Genomic DNA, 19,618 nt, shown 5'->3' on the forward strand with positions numbered 1-19,618 from the left:
TATCGTGTAAGTGATGATGACAAAACATTGAGAATGTTGACAGCTTCTGTTACCTACCGGCTTAATGAGTGTTTACTCTATGAGACACCGAGGTGCAGAAAGTACTTGCAAGAAGTGTTTTTGGGTTAGAATGCATGAGGGTGTAGTATGGTAGATAAAACAGTGGAACAGCTGTGTGTTGACTAAGATGCCACAGCACAAGACCCAGCCCCTTTACATTAAAACAACTTCCAGCTTCTAACTATGACTTCACAAACACCAGAAGAGACACACAAATCTCGCCCCCTTGACTTTGACAAGCTAAAAGTGTACACCACCCTGACTGGGACAAGCCATCCAACAATGGAGAGCCAATCACAGATAAGAACAGCAAGCTGCTACATACGTGAGACTGTCAAGACATGTGTTGAAGTTGAGCACTTCAAACAACAGGCTTCAATCAACTAACACTAACTGTGGCAGGATATTACTATGGAACTGCATCACTCGTCCTTGAGCTGAGGGTCAATGCAAAGGCGCAGGTGCTACATGCCACAAAGGCCCTTTGGAAAAGACTTTATTGGTGCTGTTTCAGGAATCTGCTTGACGGTGTGCATTGAAAATCCTTGTGGTAAATCTTTATTGTATTCCACAATGCTTCAGTTATACTGGAACTCAACATGTTAAAACGGACACATTCTCCGTCTAGACCAAAGTGTGGCAAGGATGTTTTCTACTACCATTTGCGTTCGTATTAGCAGTGGATTTGAAATGCACTTGGTGACGATCAGTGAATGAGAAGATCTCAAGATGCCAACATCAGAAGTGGGAAGAAGCGTCAGCCATCATTACTGATCTGAATGGGAAGAAATTTCAGCCATGACTACTAAGAGAACTTGCTGGCAACAGCTCACTGCTCTATATGTTCGTGTTCTTACTTATTCTTGTGTTTGTCATTGTTTTTTCTCTTATGTGTTGTTTTGTTTGTATGCGAGGAAATACAACTAATATACTAGACTAGTATATCTAACTAATACTTTAGTTAGAGGAAAAATGTGTTTTTAATAGAGTGCAGTTTTGTTCTTGGTTCTTTAAGTTTGCGTCTTGAGGTCAGGTAGCTTTACCTACACTTTGGTAATTTTCCCAGGTAGGTCTTCCAGTAACACCTGCTAGGGCAAGAACAGGTTGTTGACAAGAATCATGATTGATGCTAACATATCACCAGAAAGGCTTGAAATATCCCCATACTAGATCATATAAGTACCTGAAACACAAGGCATCCGGACACACTACCTTACAAGAAGACCAAAGTAACTGTCCACAGAAACTGATACGCTTGTTTACTCAAGGTTACAACCTGAGGTCGTAACAAAAACCATGATGTCTGTAACTAATAGTGTATATAGTGTAAATACCTAGGTAACACATATGCTGTGAAACCTGTGAAGGAGGTGAAAAACCTGTCTAGTCAGTGAACAGACTAAAAATTAGGCTTTGTGTTCCTACTATTCGAAAGACAGCCTGCTGTAACCCAACGTAATCCACTACTAGGACTAGAATTAGATTCTGGGTGTTCATTAGGTGGTGCAGTACTGGTGTGTGACCCAGGATGTACACTGATTCTGAAGACTGGAGAAGTTACGCTGGAAAACCTCCATTTTGTAAGCTGCAGGTACAAACGTATCAGTGGCCTGTATTGTGTTTGTTGTCGCTAACGTTTTCTGGATCAACCTCGCAGTCTGAGAAGGTGGAGATGGATTCCAGGGGTATTCAAACATCTTCAGGATTTACAGTGAGGACCACATTTTGCTTCTGAGAGTGTGACATGTATTTATCTTTCTTTGTTAGCTTTGTCACTATGAGACTGTATGTTTGTTTTAATTCCTTTGTCAGAATATATTCATACTCTGTCCACAAGTGGGTGCGATCTAAAAAGTTGCTCAAAACGTTTTTGTTGAGCTGTACCCAGTAGAACCTGTAGTTGTCCTGTTGTGTATCTGCCAGCTTACGTATATTACACACAGACTTACATCCAGTGATATTAACAGGGTTAACTCACACAGAAGGGATGGAGCACCCAAACTCATTCTTTAGCATAAACATTAAAGAGTGACATTTTCCTCAGTCACACAGAAACACGGTTTTTGTAACATTTTAAAATAAGATGGTAAGACGGTTCCAAATCTCATAATAATGTAATACGTAGGCTATTGTTTCTCACTAAAAAACCTACTCATGAAAGTGACTAGCAAGTGTAATAGATTTTAATCCTTATGGGTGATCTTAGCTGAACATGTATCCTGGCACGAAAAAACATTTTTTACTTTGTGTATCAAAATATATAAACCCTGCCAACACTTACCTCACAATAAACAGTCAGAAAAATCTTTGCTCTGCTACTTTTTTTTTTCTTATAATGGAATGACAATAGCTACCAAGGACAGACATTTCTCTCCATTACACATTCATTTAGTCATAAAAAGCAATATATTTGGGTTTGGCTTATCAGAACCACAGCACAAGATTCCCATTTTAGTGGCAAGGCAATATCCCCACTCAATATTTAAATATTATAGTATATTAATATATATAATAGTAGGTGTTGTACAGTACAAAAATATTTAAAACAGTGATAGACATTTTCAGAGTACCAAGCCTAGAAATGCTTTAAAGCTCAGCATAAAATATTACAGTATAATCATTAAAAATATACACACTCATACACACACAAAGGCATTGAAAATTAAAAGCATTTTTAAATACGGCCTGTGTCTTGTCTATGGTATTAAATTTGGAACACGTTAACAAACAGTAAGACACGCCTCTTTATCATTGATCATTAAATTTGCTTTTAAATTAAAAGCCCTTTGTCTCACCAGCCCTTTGTTGGAATTCTGCACAGGTTTTGTAATGAAGCTACCTCAAGGTTCTGTAATGAGGTTCTGAGGCTAACTCAAGGGCAGAGGAGGCCCATGTCAATGTGAATCCTGCCGCAGACTCTTATTTTGGACAGCAGGCTGGGAAGTTTGGCCCATGTTTCTAAAGTGCGGTCAGGAAGCAGAGAAGCCTGTGCCAAACGCGAGCGGTGCTGTGCAGCCGTGAAACAGCGGGAGTCCTGGGCGGGGTCCTGGGCCAGCCCCCACCTGTGGGCGGAGTCAGCCTGCTTCATATGTGCGACTCTCCTGTGTGCTGCACGCTCCCGGTCGCCTGGGGAAGCGTTTGAGTGACAGTCAGACAGGGAAGAGGACACCGCACTTTTTACCTGTTACAGGTGCTCATTAATGGTTTGATCATCATCACCACTGACCCTCATTTCCACACCAGCCTCTCTCAGAGACCAGAGGTGAGAAGTCACCCTTCCCACATGGCATCTGAACTTTACTCTCTTCTGCACCTGATCTCACACTTCCAGGGTGGTGAGCAGGGCACAGCGGCCCGGGCATGCTCAGTAGGGCCTGCTGTCATTTGCTGTCATATTAGATTAATCATTTATGGGCTTCGATTTTCATTTCCACTTATATAGCAAAAAGCAGGACAAATTACCTTATTGGTAAAGACATATTGGGCAAAAGGACATTATATCTGCATCACAGGGGAAAACGTCAGTGTAGTTCAGCAGAAAACTTTAAGAAAACTTTTTATGCCAATTTTCTTAGATTTCACTAGTTTTTTCCAATTAGATTTTCTTAGTTTGCCTGATAATATCTTTTTTCCCCCTGTATTCAGCATGCAGTGCTGATGTATGCATGCTCATTTGCATACAGTGCCTCCACACGGACTTTGATCTGATCCTAAGCTCTGTGAAGCAAAGCTTTGTCTGCTAAAATACCAACATTTATTATACTGCACTAGATCAGTTCATTTCAGCTGCATTAAGACAAACAGTGGGTTGGAGTTTTACAAGACTCCAACTGCACGCCATCCTATTTGGAATGCGTCACCAGGGCTATCAGTTTTGGCTCTGCAGGAATATTTTCTGGTTGACTAAATTAAATTAAATGGTCCACTTGGTACAGATTATTTGGGACAGCTGCAGAAAGGAATACAAAGGCAAAAGATGATAAAGCTCTATCTACTTTAGTTCATTTTTAGTTCTTTTTGGCAGGGATAATTCAACTGAGACCAAAGCATTATTTTATGGAAACTCCCGTTTCTATTATAAATACTATCACCGTCCCTTGAACCCACTCCAAAACAAAGGTAAGAGAGAATAGGTGAAGGTGCACCTGGGATTTGCTGGACTGGTTTGTGCTGAACTCGGAGTATTTACTCTTCTTTGATGCACAGATTCTTGTCAAGATTTTAATGTATTCGTCTCTTACCTAATGAGAAAATATGAGAGGCACAGAGGAGGGAGAAAGACAGAATTTACAAATTATACAAGAACTGTGCTGATTGTGAATCCTAGCAAAAAACTAATTCAACAATGCCATTGTTTTTTAAATGTTGGTCACTCTTATCAGCCCTTAATAGCATCAAATCTTCATTTCTATCACGCACACCTCCACATGCCTCGGCATGAAATCTGTGGACTCACTTGTCGGCAGAGCAAGCAGTGCATGGTGAACACCAGCACCCCCTGCAGGCTGTTGAGTATAGTGAAGAGGAACGACATTGCCAGCGAGCCATTATCAAACTGAAAACAGCCAAAGATCCACATGGTGCCAAGCACACACAGCTGAGCAACTGCAGTGATTGTAAACGTCCTGTAGGGGGAGACAGATAGACAGACAGCATGCTTCATAATGCATACAGGTGACAAAAGACAAGAAATAAAGCTGTATTTATTAGCTTAGATTTGAATCCATGGACTATAACTAAAATGTATTCAAAATTGTAATGATGAATGCAAAGCTTCAAGAGAAACAGCTTTTGGACTATGGTTTGGTTTTTTCTAATGGTTTGGAGATTTTGAATGCATTTCCTTACTTGACTTTATGCAGGTTGCTTAAGTCTTGACTGAGAGAAGAGAATTTCTCTGCCAGTTTCCATACTGTTATCAAGAAGAAGAATGCATTTACCTAGCATGGGGAGGGGGGAGTAAGAGAGATATAGAGAGGGAGAGGGTGAGAAAGAGTGAGAGAGAGTGATACAGAGTGGGACAGAGAGTGGGAGAGAGGGAGAGAGAGAGCCAAGCCAAAAATGCAGTTTAGAGTAGTGTCTGCCATATCAACATGTGCACTTACCACAATAATGAAGCAAACAGGTCCAAAGAAGCTCCAGATAAAGCCGTCCTCCAGATTGAGCCAGCAGCTAATGGTAGACGAGCAACACGCATGTAAGACTGAGAACATGCACCATAACATCATAACATCATCTACAGTCCAGCTGGTCCACGACGGCCTGCGCTCGACTCACTGGCGTCTGGTTCCGTATCCCTTGGCGTTGATAGCGGCGGATATGGCGACGATGAGGGCGGGGACTCCATACCCAGCGGCCATTAGGTAGACGGGCTTCAGCGTGGTGTTGAAGACCAGCACCACCATGCGGAAGAGCTGCACGCCCTCCAGACACATCCAACAGAACGCAGCCAGGAAGAAGAAGTGGAGTAACCCAGCCACGAATGCACATCCCACCTGGACCAGGAACAGGGGGACAGGGGACAGGGGTGAAGGGGACAGGTGTGACGGGGACAGGGGGTGTTCAAAGGAGGGTGTTATTCAGTGGGGGACAGTGCAGCAAAGGGTAAAGGTGTCAGTCTTTATTTCAAGGCCAGGAAATCCCCATCCCAAACTCAAAAAATATAATGTCTGTAATCGCTGTAGACTTCAAAAGATCAGACTCACAAATAAGTGTACAACCCTTCATTTACCATTCAATGTGGGGATTTTTAGGTCAAGTCCAGAGGCTCCCCTGATCTGACAATTTCCAAACTTTCCTTTCTTTTGCACTTCCGACACCACTCATGGTCTCGATAGGAGAACTGAGACGGTGTGATGACCAAAGTTCCAAACTACCCAGGTTTGCAGAGGCCCAAGACTTGCAGGTTGAAAGTTCCTGGCTTGTCTGCTCAATATTAAGGGTTACCTGGTTCTCTGTTTGGGTGATGCCAATGAGGAAGATGAGGTCAGCAGCGAAGAGGCTGATGCAGAGGTGAAGGTGGATGGTGGTGCGGGTGCTCTGGATGGAGCGGATGAAGCCAAACGTCAGTATGGAGATGAAGAGGCAGACCAGCGACAGGGAGAGTCCCACCCAAGTAATCAGCTGCAGTTCGAACATGTCCTGAGGTGAAGAGAAAGAGTCAAAGAAATTACCATAGAAACCATTTAAGTAAGTTGTTTACTAATCTCACCGACAAATACATTTGAATTTTTGGGTGAAATTCCAGGATGAACCTATAATGCACTGTATTCTTTACAGGTGAACTTAATGTGATCGTCTCTAAACTTTTGAATGCACATGTTCAGTGTTTGAGCACATTTTGAGCACTTGCTGTTCTCTAGCAAAAATTTACAACAGGTGTTTGTTCCGTGAATCAACCAATACATTTCTTGATTCAATTAGAATTGGTATTTCAGCTGTCCTCCTCATCATGCTGTTCACATTTTGACCTTATGAGACCAAGACAGTATCTAAGAATTGATCAACAGTACCTCACCATTACGAGGCTTCAAACATTATCAGACGGAAGTGGCCACTGAGCTTAGAGTGTCATAGTGTCATCAGCAGGATATGTTTACATCAGTGTGGTCTGCGTGCTAGATGACCTGCGAGGGTATCTGACCACACCACCAGGCACAGGAGTCATCGTCTTGCATGGGCCAGGGAGCATTTATGCTGCTTGAGGGACCAGTGGGCCTCAGTGCTGTTTACTGATGAACATCGATTCACACTGAGCAGAAATGATGGCCGCCAACGATGTTGGAGACATCAAGTAGTGTGCTATGTATTAGCCATTGTTGTCACCCAATGAGCCTTTGGTGGTGGTGTTACAGTTTGGGCAGATCAATAAAGAACTGCCCTACACTTTGTGACAAGCCAATACTACTTGAATAACACCATTAATCTAGTCATATTCCCTCTGCATGAACAACACGAGCCTAATTTCATCTTCATGGACGACAGTGCTCCAGCTCATCGAGTTCACATCATTAGGAAACAGCTGCTGGAGACTGGGGTGCCTCAAATGGAGTGACCTGCACTTTCTCCAGACATGAATCCCATAGAAAACCTCTGGGATCACCTGAGACAACATGTACAGGTTCATAACGCTATACCCCAGAACCTCAGCGACCTGAAGGCCCTTCAAGAAGAGTGGGATGCCATGGCTCAGCCGACAATAAGTCAACTTGTGAACAGCATGAAGCATCATTGTCGAGCTCTGATTGATGCTCAAGGGCACATGACAAGTTATTGAGATGCCGACATTTTGGGAGGGCGTAAACCCACCACTGTTGCCTTTTGTTTCAATAGATTGCTTGAAAGGAAGGAATCGCCATTGCATGCTCCTACATTCATCATACAATATCACTGTCATGTGAACTTTTTATGTTTCCCATGACTTTCACCCAAAAGCGAAATATCCCCAACTTTTTGCGAGTAGTGTAAGTGAACTTTCAGTTGTTATTTAACAAGCAGTGGAGCTAAACTGCTGGAAGCTAGGTCTCCAAGACTGGCACTGGAGATTGCTGCTGCAAAGCAAGCCTTGGTCCAACCGACACTTTAGACCAAAACAAAAATGTGTGTCTTATTTGTGCCAAAACTTGCTGCTATCATTTGCGAGGGACAAGACGCCCACACCTCCTGCTCGTAGAGGGCCATTAGCACAGCGAAGCTGCTAAGGTGGGTGCAGGAGCAGACTGTGTGGTTCTTGCTGGATCCGACCACAGTGCAGCCAGACGTGGACCAGGCTCCATGCCCCAGCGTGGCGTCCCAGAACACACAGATCTGATTCCCTACAGAAGCCTGCCAGGAAGTCAGAAAATTATACTTAGTCATCCTGTACACCCGCCATGATAGAAGTCTACTACTATGATAAAAGTCTATGTAACCCAGGTTTCAAAAGGGTCACCTATTAAGTACTATTGTATGATGCATATAGATAATATATAGAACAGGAAGAAATTATTTTCCCTATAAGATAATAGAAAATTATTATAGGTACGGAAATGTATATGAATTATTAGTAAAAGAATTTAAACTATGAACAGATAAATTTATAGAACCACCCACTGCGCAAAATACTGTCAAATCAGCAGATTACCTTGGACCTCCTAGAACCGCAAAAGATTATCCAATTAACTGTTAATTGTTTTTTCTCCTCAGTTGGTGGCCGAGTTGACAGGACGACTTTACCGCGAGCTAAGCGCTATCTGCAGCTTTACTACCGCTAGAAACTGAGCGTCGCTAGCTTAGCCGCTAATCTGACCGGGGAAGATCGCTGTGATTCCTACGACTATTGCACACCAGAGCTGGGTTATCGACGCGAGTTATTATATTGATAAAGATTAAACTCCTAGATTGGATTTGGTAAGTGACAAATGTATTTGTGAAAGTTAATATTTTAGTTAAAATTAGAAGTCTCACTGCTAACGTAGCATTGTAATATACTTGGAGCGAGATAGCCGAACTGATTTAATGTTGGTGTCCTATTTTTCCGTGAGTTATTGTTGTAAAGTGATTCTGCGTTAATTTTAAGTGGAAGATGTTAATTGTGAAATTATACGATGTTGAAGTTGATTTATATAGTCCTGAATGTAGAAACTGTGATTTGATACTAACGGCCCTGTGTTATGTACAGGCCAGTTTTTTGTGTCGATTGGTTGTACGGAGATGAGAGACCTGCCACCGATTACACGGACTTCAGTCGGGCAGGAGACACGATGACGAGCCACGGCCCAAAGTATTGTTCCCGAATCTAAAACCTTTAGTATCCCTATCCTTCACCTACGAGGATTATATTATTTTTCTCTCACGAGTGAATTGCAATTGACACTCACCTAACGGACAAGAGTTAATGAACACACAGAAACAGTTGATTACTGATGAATTGACTATTATTTGAACTCCGTGAGACTTGATTCTAATTTTCAAGTGTTGATTATATTTGAACTGAATATTGGGTGAGATAATTTGTACATTTAATTGATGCTGGTTTTATTTGTATTTTTCTGATAACTATTTTATTGCTTTTACTGTCTACCTTTGTTTACCTTGCTTTTTTATTTTACCCACCCTTATTTCGAGGCACCTTTTCTATACAAGATGATACACCACAGTTTCGTACTCCTGGTCTAGTGTCCCTGATTTTCACTGCTCCCCGAGTGAACATACCTGGCCCATATCTTTCCCTTGTATCTAGATAGTAGTTGTTAGAGCTAGCACCCCTACTGGGGTGTTACATCTACTAGGCGATAGACACTTGTTATTACTTGGAAAGGTCCTAGGTGGCTGTAATTACTGTCTCTATCCCAACCTGCCCTTCTTGGCAAGCTATTCTCAGTATATGACTGATAACCATGTAGCAGGAGTAACAAGTGACAAGCGTTGCACCTCCTCCAGAAGAGGAAAAGTAAGAGTGATCGGCTTCTCCAGATTTGCTGTCTGTAGGTTGGTGACCACTGCGGTCACAACTCTTGAGTTGATGCTGAGATTCCCAGCTACTTGCGTCTCTATCTGGTAGAAGTAGTTGTTGACCAGCTTGTGCAGGTTCTTGTAGCTGAGCAGGGATACGGTGGCAAACCCTGTACAACAACAGGTGTCAGTAACATATAAGCGTTGACGGCGTCTTAAACTGAGGTTCACAGTGAGTGACTGTACCCAGGTACGGGTCCCCTGCAACAGTGGTCCAATCAGATTCCAGCTGCGTGCCACTTGTGGATAAAATGATTGGTCCCCGTGGAGCATCTTTCCCTCTCCTGACCAGAATCTCCAGATCTACAGACAAAAACAACATGCATGGAATTAAATTATTTCTGTTATTCTGCTACTGCTTATTTCTAGACTACAAAGTAATATCATGAACAATTCCACACATGGGATTTTAGACATTGTGCCATCAGGACCTTGGTGTACAACATTTGCTTTCATGGTCTTCTGCCACTGGTCAATCACAATCACTGTGTATAATCAGTTAGCAGTGTGGAGTGTGTACAGAGTGCAGTCAGTATAGTGATGGCTGGTTGAATTCACTCACCTGTGTGGTCAGATGCCGTGGTGATGGGGCTCTTTTGTAGCATGGGTCCTATTAGTCTCAGCGCATGCTCAGTTATACCCAGCAATGCTGTCACTTTCCTGCTATTATTCAGGGGCCCAGCAGACAGGAGGGTGTCTACAACATCCAACAGCATCTACATAGTAGAATGGATTCCAAGTTAAAAAAAAGAGAGAGAGAGGTTGTACCAAGCTAAATTCAAATCCAAGTTCTCTATCTTACTAGCTTACTGCACACAGTTACCTCTGACAATTCTTCATGCATTGGTTCCATGCTTCCATCCCTAATGGGTCCAGTCTTACTTTGCTCCAGACACATGCTCCTGAGTTTGGCCAGGGTCTTCTCCAGCTTCACCGGGACCTGTGAGGGCCCACAGACAGAGAAGGAGCAGGGTGGTAGATCATGAGGGTCAGCTCCTCGCAACAGTATAGTATGGCACTGCAGTGGACGTCATGCCTTCATGCACCAACATGGATGACTAAAGCATTACCCCATTACCACCAATCCTGAACCACTGGGCCCAATTTGATTTTTTGATTTCCTATATTTGTTATGGAGGAGAGCTTTTCAGTGAGCCGAGAAGAAGGTGATAAGGTTGGGAGAAAAACCTAGACAGATCTTCTGTGGAGCCTTGGTATGGGGGACAGTACCAACGCACTGATCAGTTCTTACAATGAACTTATAGTAGTTCACATAGGAGCTCTACTGAGGGTTTAGCCATACCTGTATGGAGCTGCCCTCATTCAGAGATGCAGGACACAGCAGCTCTAGAAATAAAACACAATGTCACACAGCTAACATCCCAGTGTACAGCTAGACAGAGAGACACATACTGCATTTGTTCTGTTGAATTTTTGCATCTCAAGTTAATTGACTGTCTTGTGTGTCACAAACATCTTGAAGGTAATTAGTAGAAAAACATAGATTTACCTCCACAGAATCATTCCAGCGTTTAATGTCTAAACCCCAGTCAGGGTTATCTAAGCATATATATAAACAGCAGCCTAGCAGAGGCTTATTGCCAGATTACCATGATTATACTATATAGACACTTAACATTTGAATGAGTTGAATAAGTAAAAAACTCTTACGTTTACAGGGACCGTCGTCAGTGAAATTAGATCGTCCCGACTCCAGCGTGTAGCCAGGGTGACAGGTGCAGTAGAAGCTGCCCATGGTGTTATGACAGGCAGCGTGTTCCCCACATGTCTCCTGAGACTCACATTCATCTATATCTATTAGCACAGAGGGGAGTGTAAACTCATCATGAATACATTTAGCCAATATTTTTAAATTAATTGATTAATTAAGGTGATTTTTACTTGAGGTGATTTTATTATTGTTCATTGCAGAGGCACAATAATCATGCTTGGGTCAGTGAAGACAATTTCAGTAATGTAACAATACCAGTTCACCATATTGTTCAATGCACTTCAATGCACAAGTTGTTATACTGCTTGTGTTTGCATGAAGCTACTTCACATCTTACCCTTGGGCACACATTGGGTTGCATGCAATGTGAAACCAGGATTACACGTGCAGGTATAGGAACCATGGGAATTAATGCAACTGGAATTGGGTCCACAGATTTCTTTGTCCTCACGACACTCATTGATGTCTGTTAACAGAACAAGATGAGAGATCAGAGATTCGTCTGTCTTCATCTGTACAGGGTTACGGTGCTATAGAACCACTGACCTCCGCATTTGTCCTTGGTGAAATTAACTGTCAGTGAATGCGTCTGGTACCCAGGTTTACACTGACAGTAGTAGCTACCGTGTGTGTTGTAACAAACTGCATGCTCTCCACATATTGGGTTATCATACTGACACTCATCATCATCTGTTTCAAAACAAAAAACTTTGCATGAAAATTGAGCCTAGTGATGAATCACAAAAATGTCTTCAGTTAAAGAACATTCATAAACCTGCAGTATGCAATAACACTGGAGTACACTGTTGTTTTACTGTGATAAAGTAATAGTATAATAACCATTATAAGATTGAAGTTAAGAACTACGAGCCTTGTTCACCAATCGTTCTTACAAAGAACTTTCTGCTTAATATCCACTTAGGCAGTTTTTATTCAGTCTGACATTCCTCAGTTTTATTTGGGATTAGTTCTTAGCTAAGATCAGAATCTATGCTCACTCGTGCATATTTACACGTGAGCACTGACCTGTTTATTTATTCATCAAACACAATGCACAACAAGTACATTAACCTAGAGAACAGGAGGGATCATTGTGTCAGGTTATAGCAATAAGCTCATTTCCACCTGTAGTCTCTGGACAGGTTGATGTTTAACCAGAATAACAGATTTTGTACAATGGATGGTAGAAACCGTTAAACATAAATACGGGCATACAACATATCAAATTCATCTCTCAATTACACCATTCATAAAACTTACAAAATTCCTCCACTAATTTGTTTACTTACACACATCTGTTGCAAAATGATTATTGCGTTTTCTTCAGTTGTACAGTATTATAGTATTTAATGTACAACAGCATTTATAATACTTTATATAATTTTCAATATGAGAGCTTTTTTTTAAGGAATGTTTTATAATGTAATGTTATTTTATAATGCTTACATAGATTTGTGTGTGGGCCAACAGCCCACAGAAACGTATGATGATTATAAACCATTCACATGTGATTAATATTTACCACAACAATAATATTCATCATTGTATAAACAATGATGTGACAAATTCTGTAGTTTAAAAACATTTGATGAATCTGGCATAGAGCTTTTCAAATTAAAAAAGAAACTTAATGAATGAGGTTCAATGACAATGTTTATGTATTTTTTATGTATCTATAGGTGACAGGACTCATCCATACCCACACAGAGATGACCATCTATGTTAAATCCTTTACCACAATCTGGCTCTGTGGCCTCTACAGTCAGTGAGGCTATTAGGCCTGTGGGGGACATACAGCACATTCAGTTAGTTTTAACAGACCTGTGGGGGACATTTATACAGCACAAACAGTTTGTTTTAACAGTTTTATACAGTACACATTGAGGCAGTCTGGTGGTTAGGGAACTGGTCTTGTGTCCAGAGTGTTGTGGGTTTGATCCCTGGGTGCTGGGCGAGGGCTGCCCACTGTTTTGGGCACGTGCGCACCACAGCCCCCTAGTGATCACTAGTGTGTGTGTGTGTGTGTGTGTGTGTGTGTCCACAGTCCCCTAGTGATCGCTAGTGTGTGTGTGTGTGTGTGTGTGTGTGTGTGTGTCCACAGTCCCCTAGTGATCGCTAGTGTGTGTGTGTGCACCACAGCCCCCTAGTGATCACTTGTGTGTGTGTGTGTGTGTGTGTGTGTGTGTGTGTGTGTGTGCACCACAGCCCCCTCGTGATCACTGTGTGTGTACACTGCATTGCTTTCATTACAAATGTGCCACAGAAACAGAATAACAGACAGATTAACAGCTGTGAGTGTTGTGATGTCGATGGAGAAACACATATGTAATAGAGAATACAAGAGAACTGGAGTGTTACCCAGAGGACCTCTGCTGTTCAGAATACTGAGCCATTTTCTTCTGCCCTTTCTGATATAGCAGTGTGGAGTATATGTTTAGCAGTGTTGAGTATAGTTTTATAGCAGTGTTGAGTATAGTTTTATAGCAGTGTTGAGTATAGTTTTTCTCAGTTCTTCTACAGTAATATTATTATCACTAAGACGAGAAACAGCAGTATTGTGTTCACTGACTGTCGGTCTTATTATAATATGGCCGCTGTCTCTCCAGCCAGACCCATATGTGTCTTAATGCAATCAGTGTGAGGTGGTGTTGCTTTAGTCCTCCAGTGTAGCTGTCCATCCTGAGTGATGTCACAGCTCCACCCGCCTACACATTATGGAGAGATAATTGATTGATTGATTTCCTGTGACCTAAACTACACCCACACTTAGATCCCAGTCTGCAGTACTCTCTTGACAACGTTTGATGTTCAGTGCTGCTGTTTTAATAAACCCCTAGCAGACGTGCTGTGCATGTGTGAGAGAGACATATAGATGGACGGACTGACTGATGGAGAGATAGAGAGAGGGAGAAAGAAAAAGGGAAAGAGTAAACGCTATATAATAAAAGGAAAGATGTTAAAGGCAACTGATTTATGGAAGTGAAAGATTGAGAGGCGGAGCGAACGCTGTGTTCTCACCATGTCTAAAACTGCCTGCTCACTACAGTAACCTTTTACCCTCTACATCAACCAGACTCATGGCACCTTAGTGTAGGCAAACATCTAGCATCCTCATACAGTACAGATGCCACAGAAAGGTTAAATTTTCCTCTGTCATTTCCTGTGCACACAGCTGTGAAGCAGCCCGAATGTTTGCAGGCGCTAAGAGGAACTTGGCAGTGCTCCATTATAGAGTGTTTTAGTTTCAAAATGACAGGACAGGGACACGATGACTGTTAGCTTTACACTTTTAAGCTTTTCCTGAACATCTTCACCTAACCAACAACTCCAGACTCTGTTGTGAATGTTAACTTGCTGCCCAGGAACAAGAACAGTTTTTCACATTAGCAATGAAATGTTGCACTGATGTTAGCAGGAGTCACACTACAGCTTAGTGTCATGCACAATAACACAACTACAAACTGACCAGAACAGCTCCAACGAACAGCTCCAATGTTCACCGGTCTTGACTACAGCCTAGAAAATATGGAGCCAATATTGTAGTGTGACTCACCCAGACCCAGCAGAAACACGCGTCTCATGGTGAATCAGTCCTGAGAAAACGCAGTGTCCACAGCTTAATATTTGTTTAAAATTGCGCCCTGCTGAAACAGTCTTACTGTCTGTCTGCTTCTGCCTTGTCATAGGTACGGAGACCTGGTTTTAGTGCAGTAAAGGACAGTCTAATGGTCCCTCACATCAGGGTCCTTCAGACTCCAGCCCTGCACTTACTGGCCCACGGAGGTGAAACAGCAGAGTTTGACTGGGAGATCAGGGGAAGAGTGCATCAGAGCCACTCCCCTGCACTGGGGGAGCTCTGTGTCAGAGGCAGACAGGGGGAGGAGTGACTTTTGTAACACTCTCCAGTGCTGAGAGATTAAGAGGACTAAAAATGGGGTGCGATGCACAAAAGTTCCATGACAGTTAGATATTCTCAACATGTTGAGTGCGTGTTAAGTGGAAAGAAACAAACAAGAAAGTGTAGCAGGTCTGAACACTTGATCCGTACAGTGGAGGTATGGGTGTCTCTGCAGTGTCAAGGGGACGTTTTGTCTGCATGACTTGGACCGACTTATCTTCTCCGAGGGGTGGGTCACTGCAGATCAATTCGATGTCATTCTGATCACCTTAATCCTAAGATGAACCACTTCTATCCTAATGTGAGAGGCCATTTCCTGACAAAAAAAATCTGCAGGAAATGTGACGTCACTCAAAGGTTAGAAGAGTACAAATATTACAACAATCACATGTTCATCTCACCATATTTCAAACTCTCTTGATCTTTCAGATCTTGATCTCAGTCAAATGTGTTAATCTCTTCAAAAGTCCCTATACATGAACACAGAAGAGGAAGGGAAATAACTTTTGCGAGTCACACAGACTTGGAGACAGGATGTTCTTTCAGAAGGTGTTGCTGTTCACTTCAGACGCGGTGAACTGCCCACGGTTCTGATAGAGGACGTGGTGTAAATCACTTGCCATTGGAGAGCAGGGGCAGTTTACTGCTCTACTGTGTCATTGTCCTCTGGACCTTGATCAAAACAAAGAGTGTGCCTATGTATTTTATACTGGCCCCATTGAGAAGGGACCCAGGGGACTCATCTGATGACAGATTTAATACAGCGCTTCTTTGCAGTCACGTCATTCAGAAGTTAAATGTGTTTATTCAGTCATGAGGGGCTTTCAGCCGGACCCCTTTGGGGTTTGGTTAGCCAGAATACGCAAAACAGCAAGAATATGGAGCAGGACATGAGGACATGGTGTAGCAAGATATATTGCCATGGTGATTGGTAACTGGTTGTACTGACAACGTGTGATTAAAAAAAGTAATTTCTTTTGTGCTAAAACAATGGATTGACCCTTAAAAGACCTCCAATTGGTCAAGGTCATGTGACACATGGACATTACTGAGTTTAAAGAAACAAAGCTGAACACTGAAATACAGCAAGTATGTAAACTCTTAATTTAAGTGTGTGGTGGGGCACATGCTAGTGGGGTGATGGTAACGGGTCTTTTTTCTTGTGCCCTGGGGAAGGTGTTACACAGAGGAAAAAACCTAAGGACATTAGAAAGAGGAAACACAAACAGAGAAATGACCGCTGTTGACCGGAGATGAGGCGTGCTAAAATGTCTAGCTAAACCAACAAGTTCTATCCCAGTGTTTCAGATATCTGTGAATTAAAACAATAACTCCTTATTAACTTTCGGGTCAATTTGACCCCATTCAAGGTTCAACATTTTTATCCCTCCTGTTATGTTCAAATCTACTTGTATGCTTGGGGTCAATTTGGCGTTTCGTGGGCATTTCGCCCACAAAACACCACCAGACCTTCTTCCCCATTGACATGGGGTCCTGGATTGTAAGGAAAGGGTAATCGCTGAACTCACTTGTCCTACAAGTTTGTCACGCTCTTGTGTGCCCTGCCTTGTTTCTCATCAAAGCGTATGACATGGGAGAAAACATGGAATGTGTTTATAGACTTGGTGGCTGGAAATATTGGCCTTCCAGTGTCAGTAGTCTAAAGGCTTGCTGGTGCTTCACCTTTGACCTGGACACTCCTGCCAAAGTGAGCAACCCAACGTAGCACAAATGGGTCACATCCAAGTCTTTCCAACTGTCTCCATATACACATCTCCCCTCCAAATTTGGCATCTCAAGTATATCCTTTTCAATTAATGGTGTTATGAAAAGCTCAAATGCTGATTTTAGATCTTGGACAAGGCTGACAGCATATCTGCGTATGTTATGTGAACTAGCAACATATTTTTGCGGGAAAAATATCTTCCCGCCCCCACAGCATGGGAAAAGTCAAAGTTCTCGCGAGAGTAATGTTTTCCCCTCCCCATGTCATGTAAACTATCAATGGTTCTCGTATTACTACAGATATGGTTATGTTAGGTTAGGCCTTTAAAGTTAGCTAAAAGTGTCTGGAGTAGGGATGTATATCGTCACCACTAAGCTAGATTCGATACACATCTCGATACACTGCCAACGATGCGATATAACTGCAATACTCTGAAAGCCCTTGTCGATGCGATGCGATGCGATACAAATGTGATGCGATGCGACACACTCACGAACGTAAGTTGTTGAGCGGGGGGGGGGTTACGAGGGGGTAGCGGCCGCAGAGATGTCCACACCGTGCCGTCTTTTCATGCGTGTTGCCAGGTTCGTTGTGCTACTAACGTATTTAGCCCCACGGCATTGTTTGCAGATTGCGTGACCGCCTCACTGAAGGCGATGCATCGTGAATTCGCCCGCAAATTAAACTCGATGCACGTTGAATCTACCGATGCAGTCGCATCGCAGACATGTGTACCGATTCACCGATGTGAATCGATGAATCTCCACATCCCTAGTCTGGAGTCAAATTGATCCCAAATAACACTGATGCGTACGTGTACAGGACAATAACAACATGTTGATTTTATGTTTACCCAGTGTCTCTATTAAGTTAGGAAAAGTCATAAAATAGGAAGCTAAAAATTGTCAATCATTTATATAAACTAGAATTAACTCCAGATGACTGAACAGAATTACTACATGGGATCATCATAAGAAAACAATACTATTTTATGTTTTTTAAACATAAATCTTCAGAAAGATACTAATTTATTGCTTTATCTGCTGATCTCCACAGAGTTGCTTCCATATAATTGTTCCATTTTCCTTGGTGTTGGAAATATGTACGACATATTTGGTAACATGGAAACAGTTTGTGGTTAGGAAAATTATTTCAAAAAGCTTTTTCGTGGACATGGACTCAGCATGTGCACATGTGGCAGGGCATCCAGGCCGTCACTATCAAAAGGACTACACCACAGGACTACACCACAGGACTACACCGCACCACCCGTCTGTGACAGTGGTGCCTCCCTTCCAGATGTGCTGAACGACTTCTACACTCTGTTTGAGGCACAGAAGGACGCGATGGTGAGGAAGACCATCTCACCCTCCGACGACCAGGTGCTTAATCTCATGACAGCTGACATGAAGAAAACTTTAAGACGAATCAACCCAGGAGAAGCTGTCAGACTAGACGACATTCCTGGAAGAATGCTCAGAGGACACACAGACCAGCTGGCTGGATGTTCTCACAGACATCTTCAGCATCTCTTTGAGCAGCAACATCATTCCAACGTGCTTCAAGGCAACCACCATCATGCTGGTGCCAAAGAAGTCGTCTGTGTCCTGCCTCAATGACTACCATCCTGTAGCACTCACTAAAGCTTGTCACGAGGCACATCAGGACCCTTCTGCCTCCCACCATGGACTCAGCATACAGGGAGGAGGTGCGATGGTTAACAGGCTGGTGTAAAGTCAACAACCTGTCTGCATGTGATCAAAACTGAAGAGATGGTCGCTGATTTCAGACGAACTCAGATTGACCACTCTCCACTGAACATCGACAGCTCCTTCATGGAGATTGTCAAGAGCACCAAATTCTTTGGTGCTCACCTGGTGGGGAACCTCATCCGAACCCTCAACACCAGTGCCAGAACCATGCCTTGCTCAAGGGCACCTCAGTAATGGCCTCAGGCCTGGGAATCAAACCCTGGACCCTCTGGTCACAAGACCAGTTCCCTAACCACCCTGCCCCCACACTGTTTGTGTGTGACTTTTACAATAAATCTGAGCAGAGGTCTCTCAGTGTGCGTGTGTGTGTATGAGAGAGGAAGGGATGGGTGATTTTTAAGCGTGCCCATGTGTATGATGTGGCTCTTTGCTGTAACACAGTAAAAAAAAAGTGGCTCTTGGTCTCTGACGGGTTGGCCACCCCTGATCTAACTAGTTCAAGACTCTGACTTTCCTTATACTGATTAAAGGTGTAATGGAGTGTATTGCATCTGTATTTGGAGACCATATCAGCCCATACAGAGGGGACTAGAGTCTAGAGAACATTTTGTCTCCCCGCGTTTCCTCTCCGTATTGCGCCCTTTCACACCATCTACACTGCGTGCAGGTTTTATTTTGGTTTTGCTGCTTTCAGAAGGTTCAGATGTATTTTATTGATGTGTTGGCTGAGATCCCACAGATCATAAACTGGTAGACCACAGTCATATTCACGGTTATCTTCTCTTCAACATCCTGTCAGTAAAAGACACTGGCTGCCATGTCATGGGGTTCTGTCCCTCTCACTCTTCTCACTTCAGTCTTTATACGGTTTAAATTTAGCAACATCTTTCACCATAACCACTTCCTCCTGTTGCTGACACCACAAAACCTACACAATCCAATCAGCATTAACACTGTTGCAACATGGTTACCTTGGGAACTTTGCAGTAAACACTTGA

At 42.7% G+C, this 19,618-nt stretch overlaps 1 protein-coding gene across 4 annotated transcripts in view; it reads right to left on the minus strand.

Annotated features, from left to right (window-relative positions):
- Positions 1 to 1,039: 1,039 nt before the first annotated feature.
- The window catches only part of adgre5a (adhesion G protein-coupled receptor E5a), a 64,354-nt gene continuing 45,775 nt past the window's right edge, over positions 1,040 to 19,618 (minus strand). The window contains exons 1-18 of one of the 4 annotated variants that reach the window (XM_077010035.1): positions 14,838 to 15,142; positions 12,984 to 13,064; positions 11,831 to 11,974; positions 11,622 to 11,750; positions 11,224 to 11,367; positions 10,856 to 10,899; positions 10,376 to 10,492; positions 10,115 to 10,268; positions 9,739 to 9,855; positions 9,472 to 9,662; positions 7,720 to 7,884; positions 6,007 to 6,201; positions 5,338 to 5,555; positions 5,166 to 5,232; positions 4,909 to 5,000; positions 4,517 to 4,685; positions 4,206 to 4,301; positions 1,040 to 3,186 (exon numbers count right to left, since the gene is read on the minus strand). In XM_077010035.1, coding sequence (XP_076866150.1) covers positions 3,145 to 3,186; positions 4,206 to 4,301; positions 4,517 to 4,685; positions 4,909 to 5,000; positions 5,166 to 5,232; positions 5,338 to 5,555; positions 6,007 to 6,201; positions 7,720 to 7,884; positions 9,472 to 9,662; positions 9,739 to 9,855; positions 10,115 to 10,268; positions 10,376 to 10,492; positions 10,856 to 10,899; positions 11,224 to 11,367; positions 11,622 to 11,750; positions 11,831 to 11,974; positions 12,984 to 13,064; positions 14,838 to 14,865 — 2,193 coding nt within the window. In that variant the 5' untranslated portion in view covers positions 14,866 to 15,142 and the 3' untranslated portion in view covers positions 1,040 to 3,144. Of the gene's footprint in view, positions 3,187 to 4,205; positions 4,302 to 4,516; positions 4,686 to 4,908; positions 5,001 to 5,165; positions 5,233 to 5,337; positions 5,556 to 6,006; positions 6,202 to 7,719; positions 7,885 to 9,471; positions 9,663 to 9,738; positions 9,856 to 10,114; positions 10,269 to 10,375; positions 10,493 to 10,855; positions 10,900 to 11,223; positions 11,368 to 11,621; positions 11,751 to 11,830; positions 11,975 to 12,983; positions 13,065 to 14,837; positions 15,143 to 19,618 lie in introns of those variants that run through there. The other 3 variants (XM_077010033.1, XM_077010032.1, XM_077010034.1) reach the window with 3 other exon arrangements.

Source organism: Brachyhypopomus gauderio, chromosome 6, assembly GCF_052324685.1.
Source record: "Brachyhypopomus gauderio isolate BG-103 chromosome 6, BGAUD_0.2, whole genome shotgun sequence".
Lineage (NCBI taxonomy): Eukaryota > Metazoa > Chordata > Actinopteri > Gymnotiformes > Hypopomidae > Brachyhypopomus > Brachyhypopomus gauderio.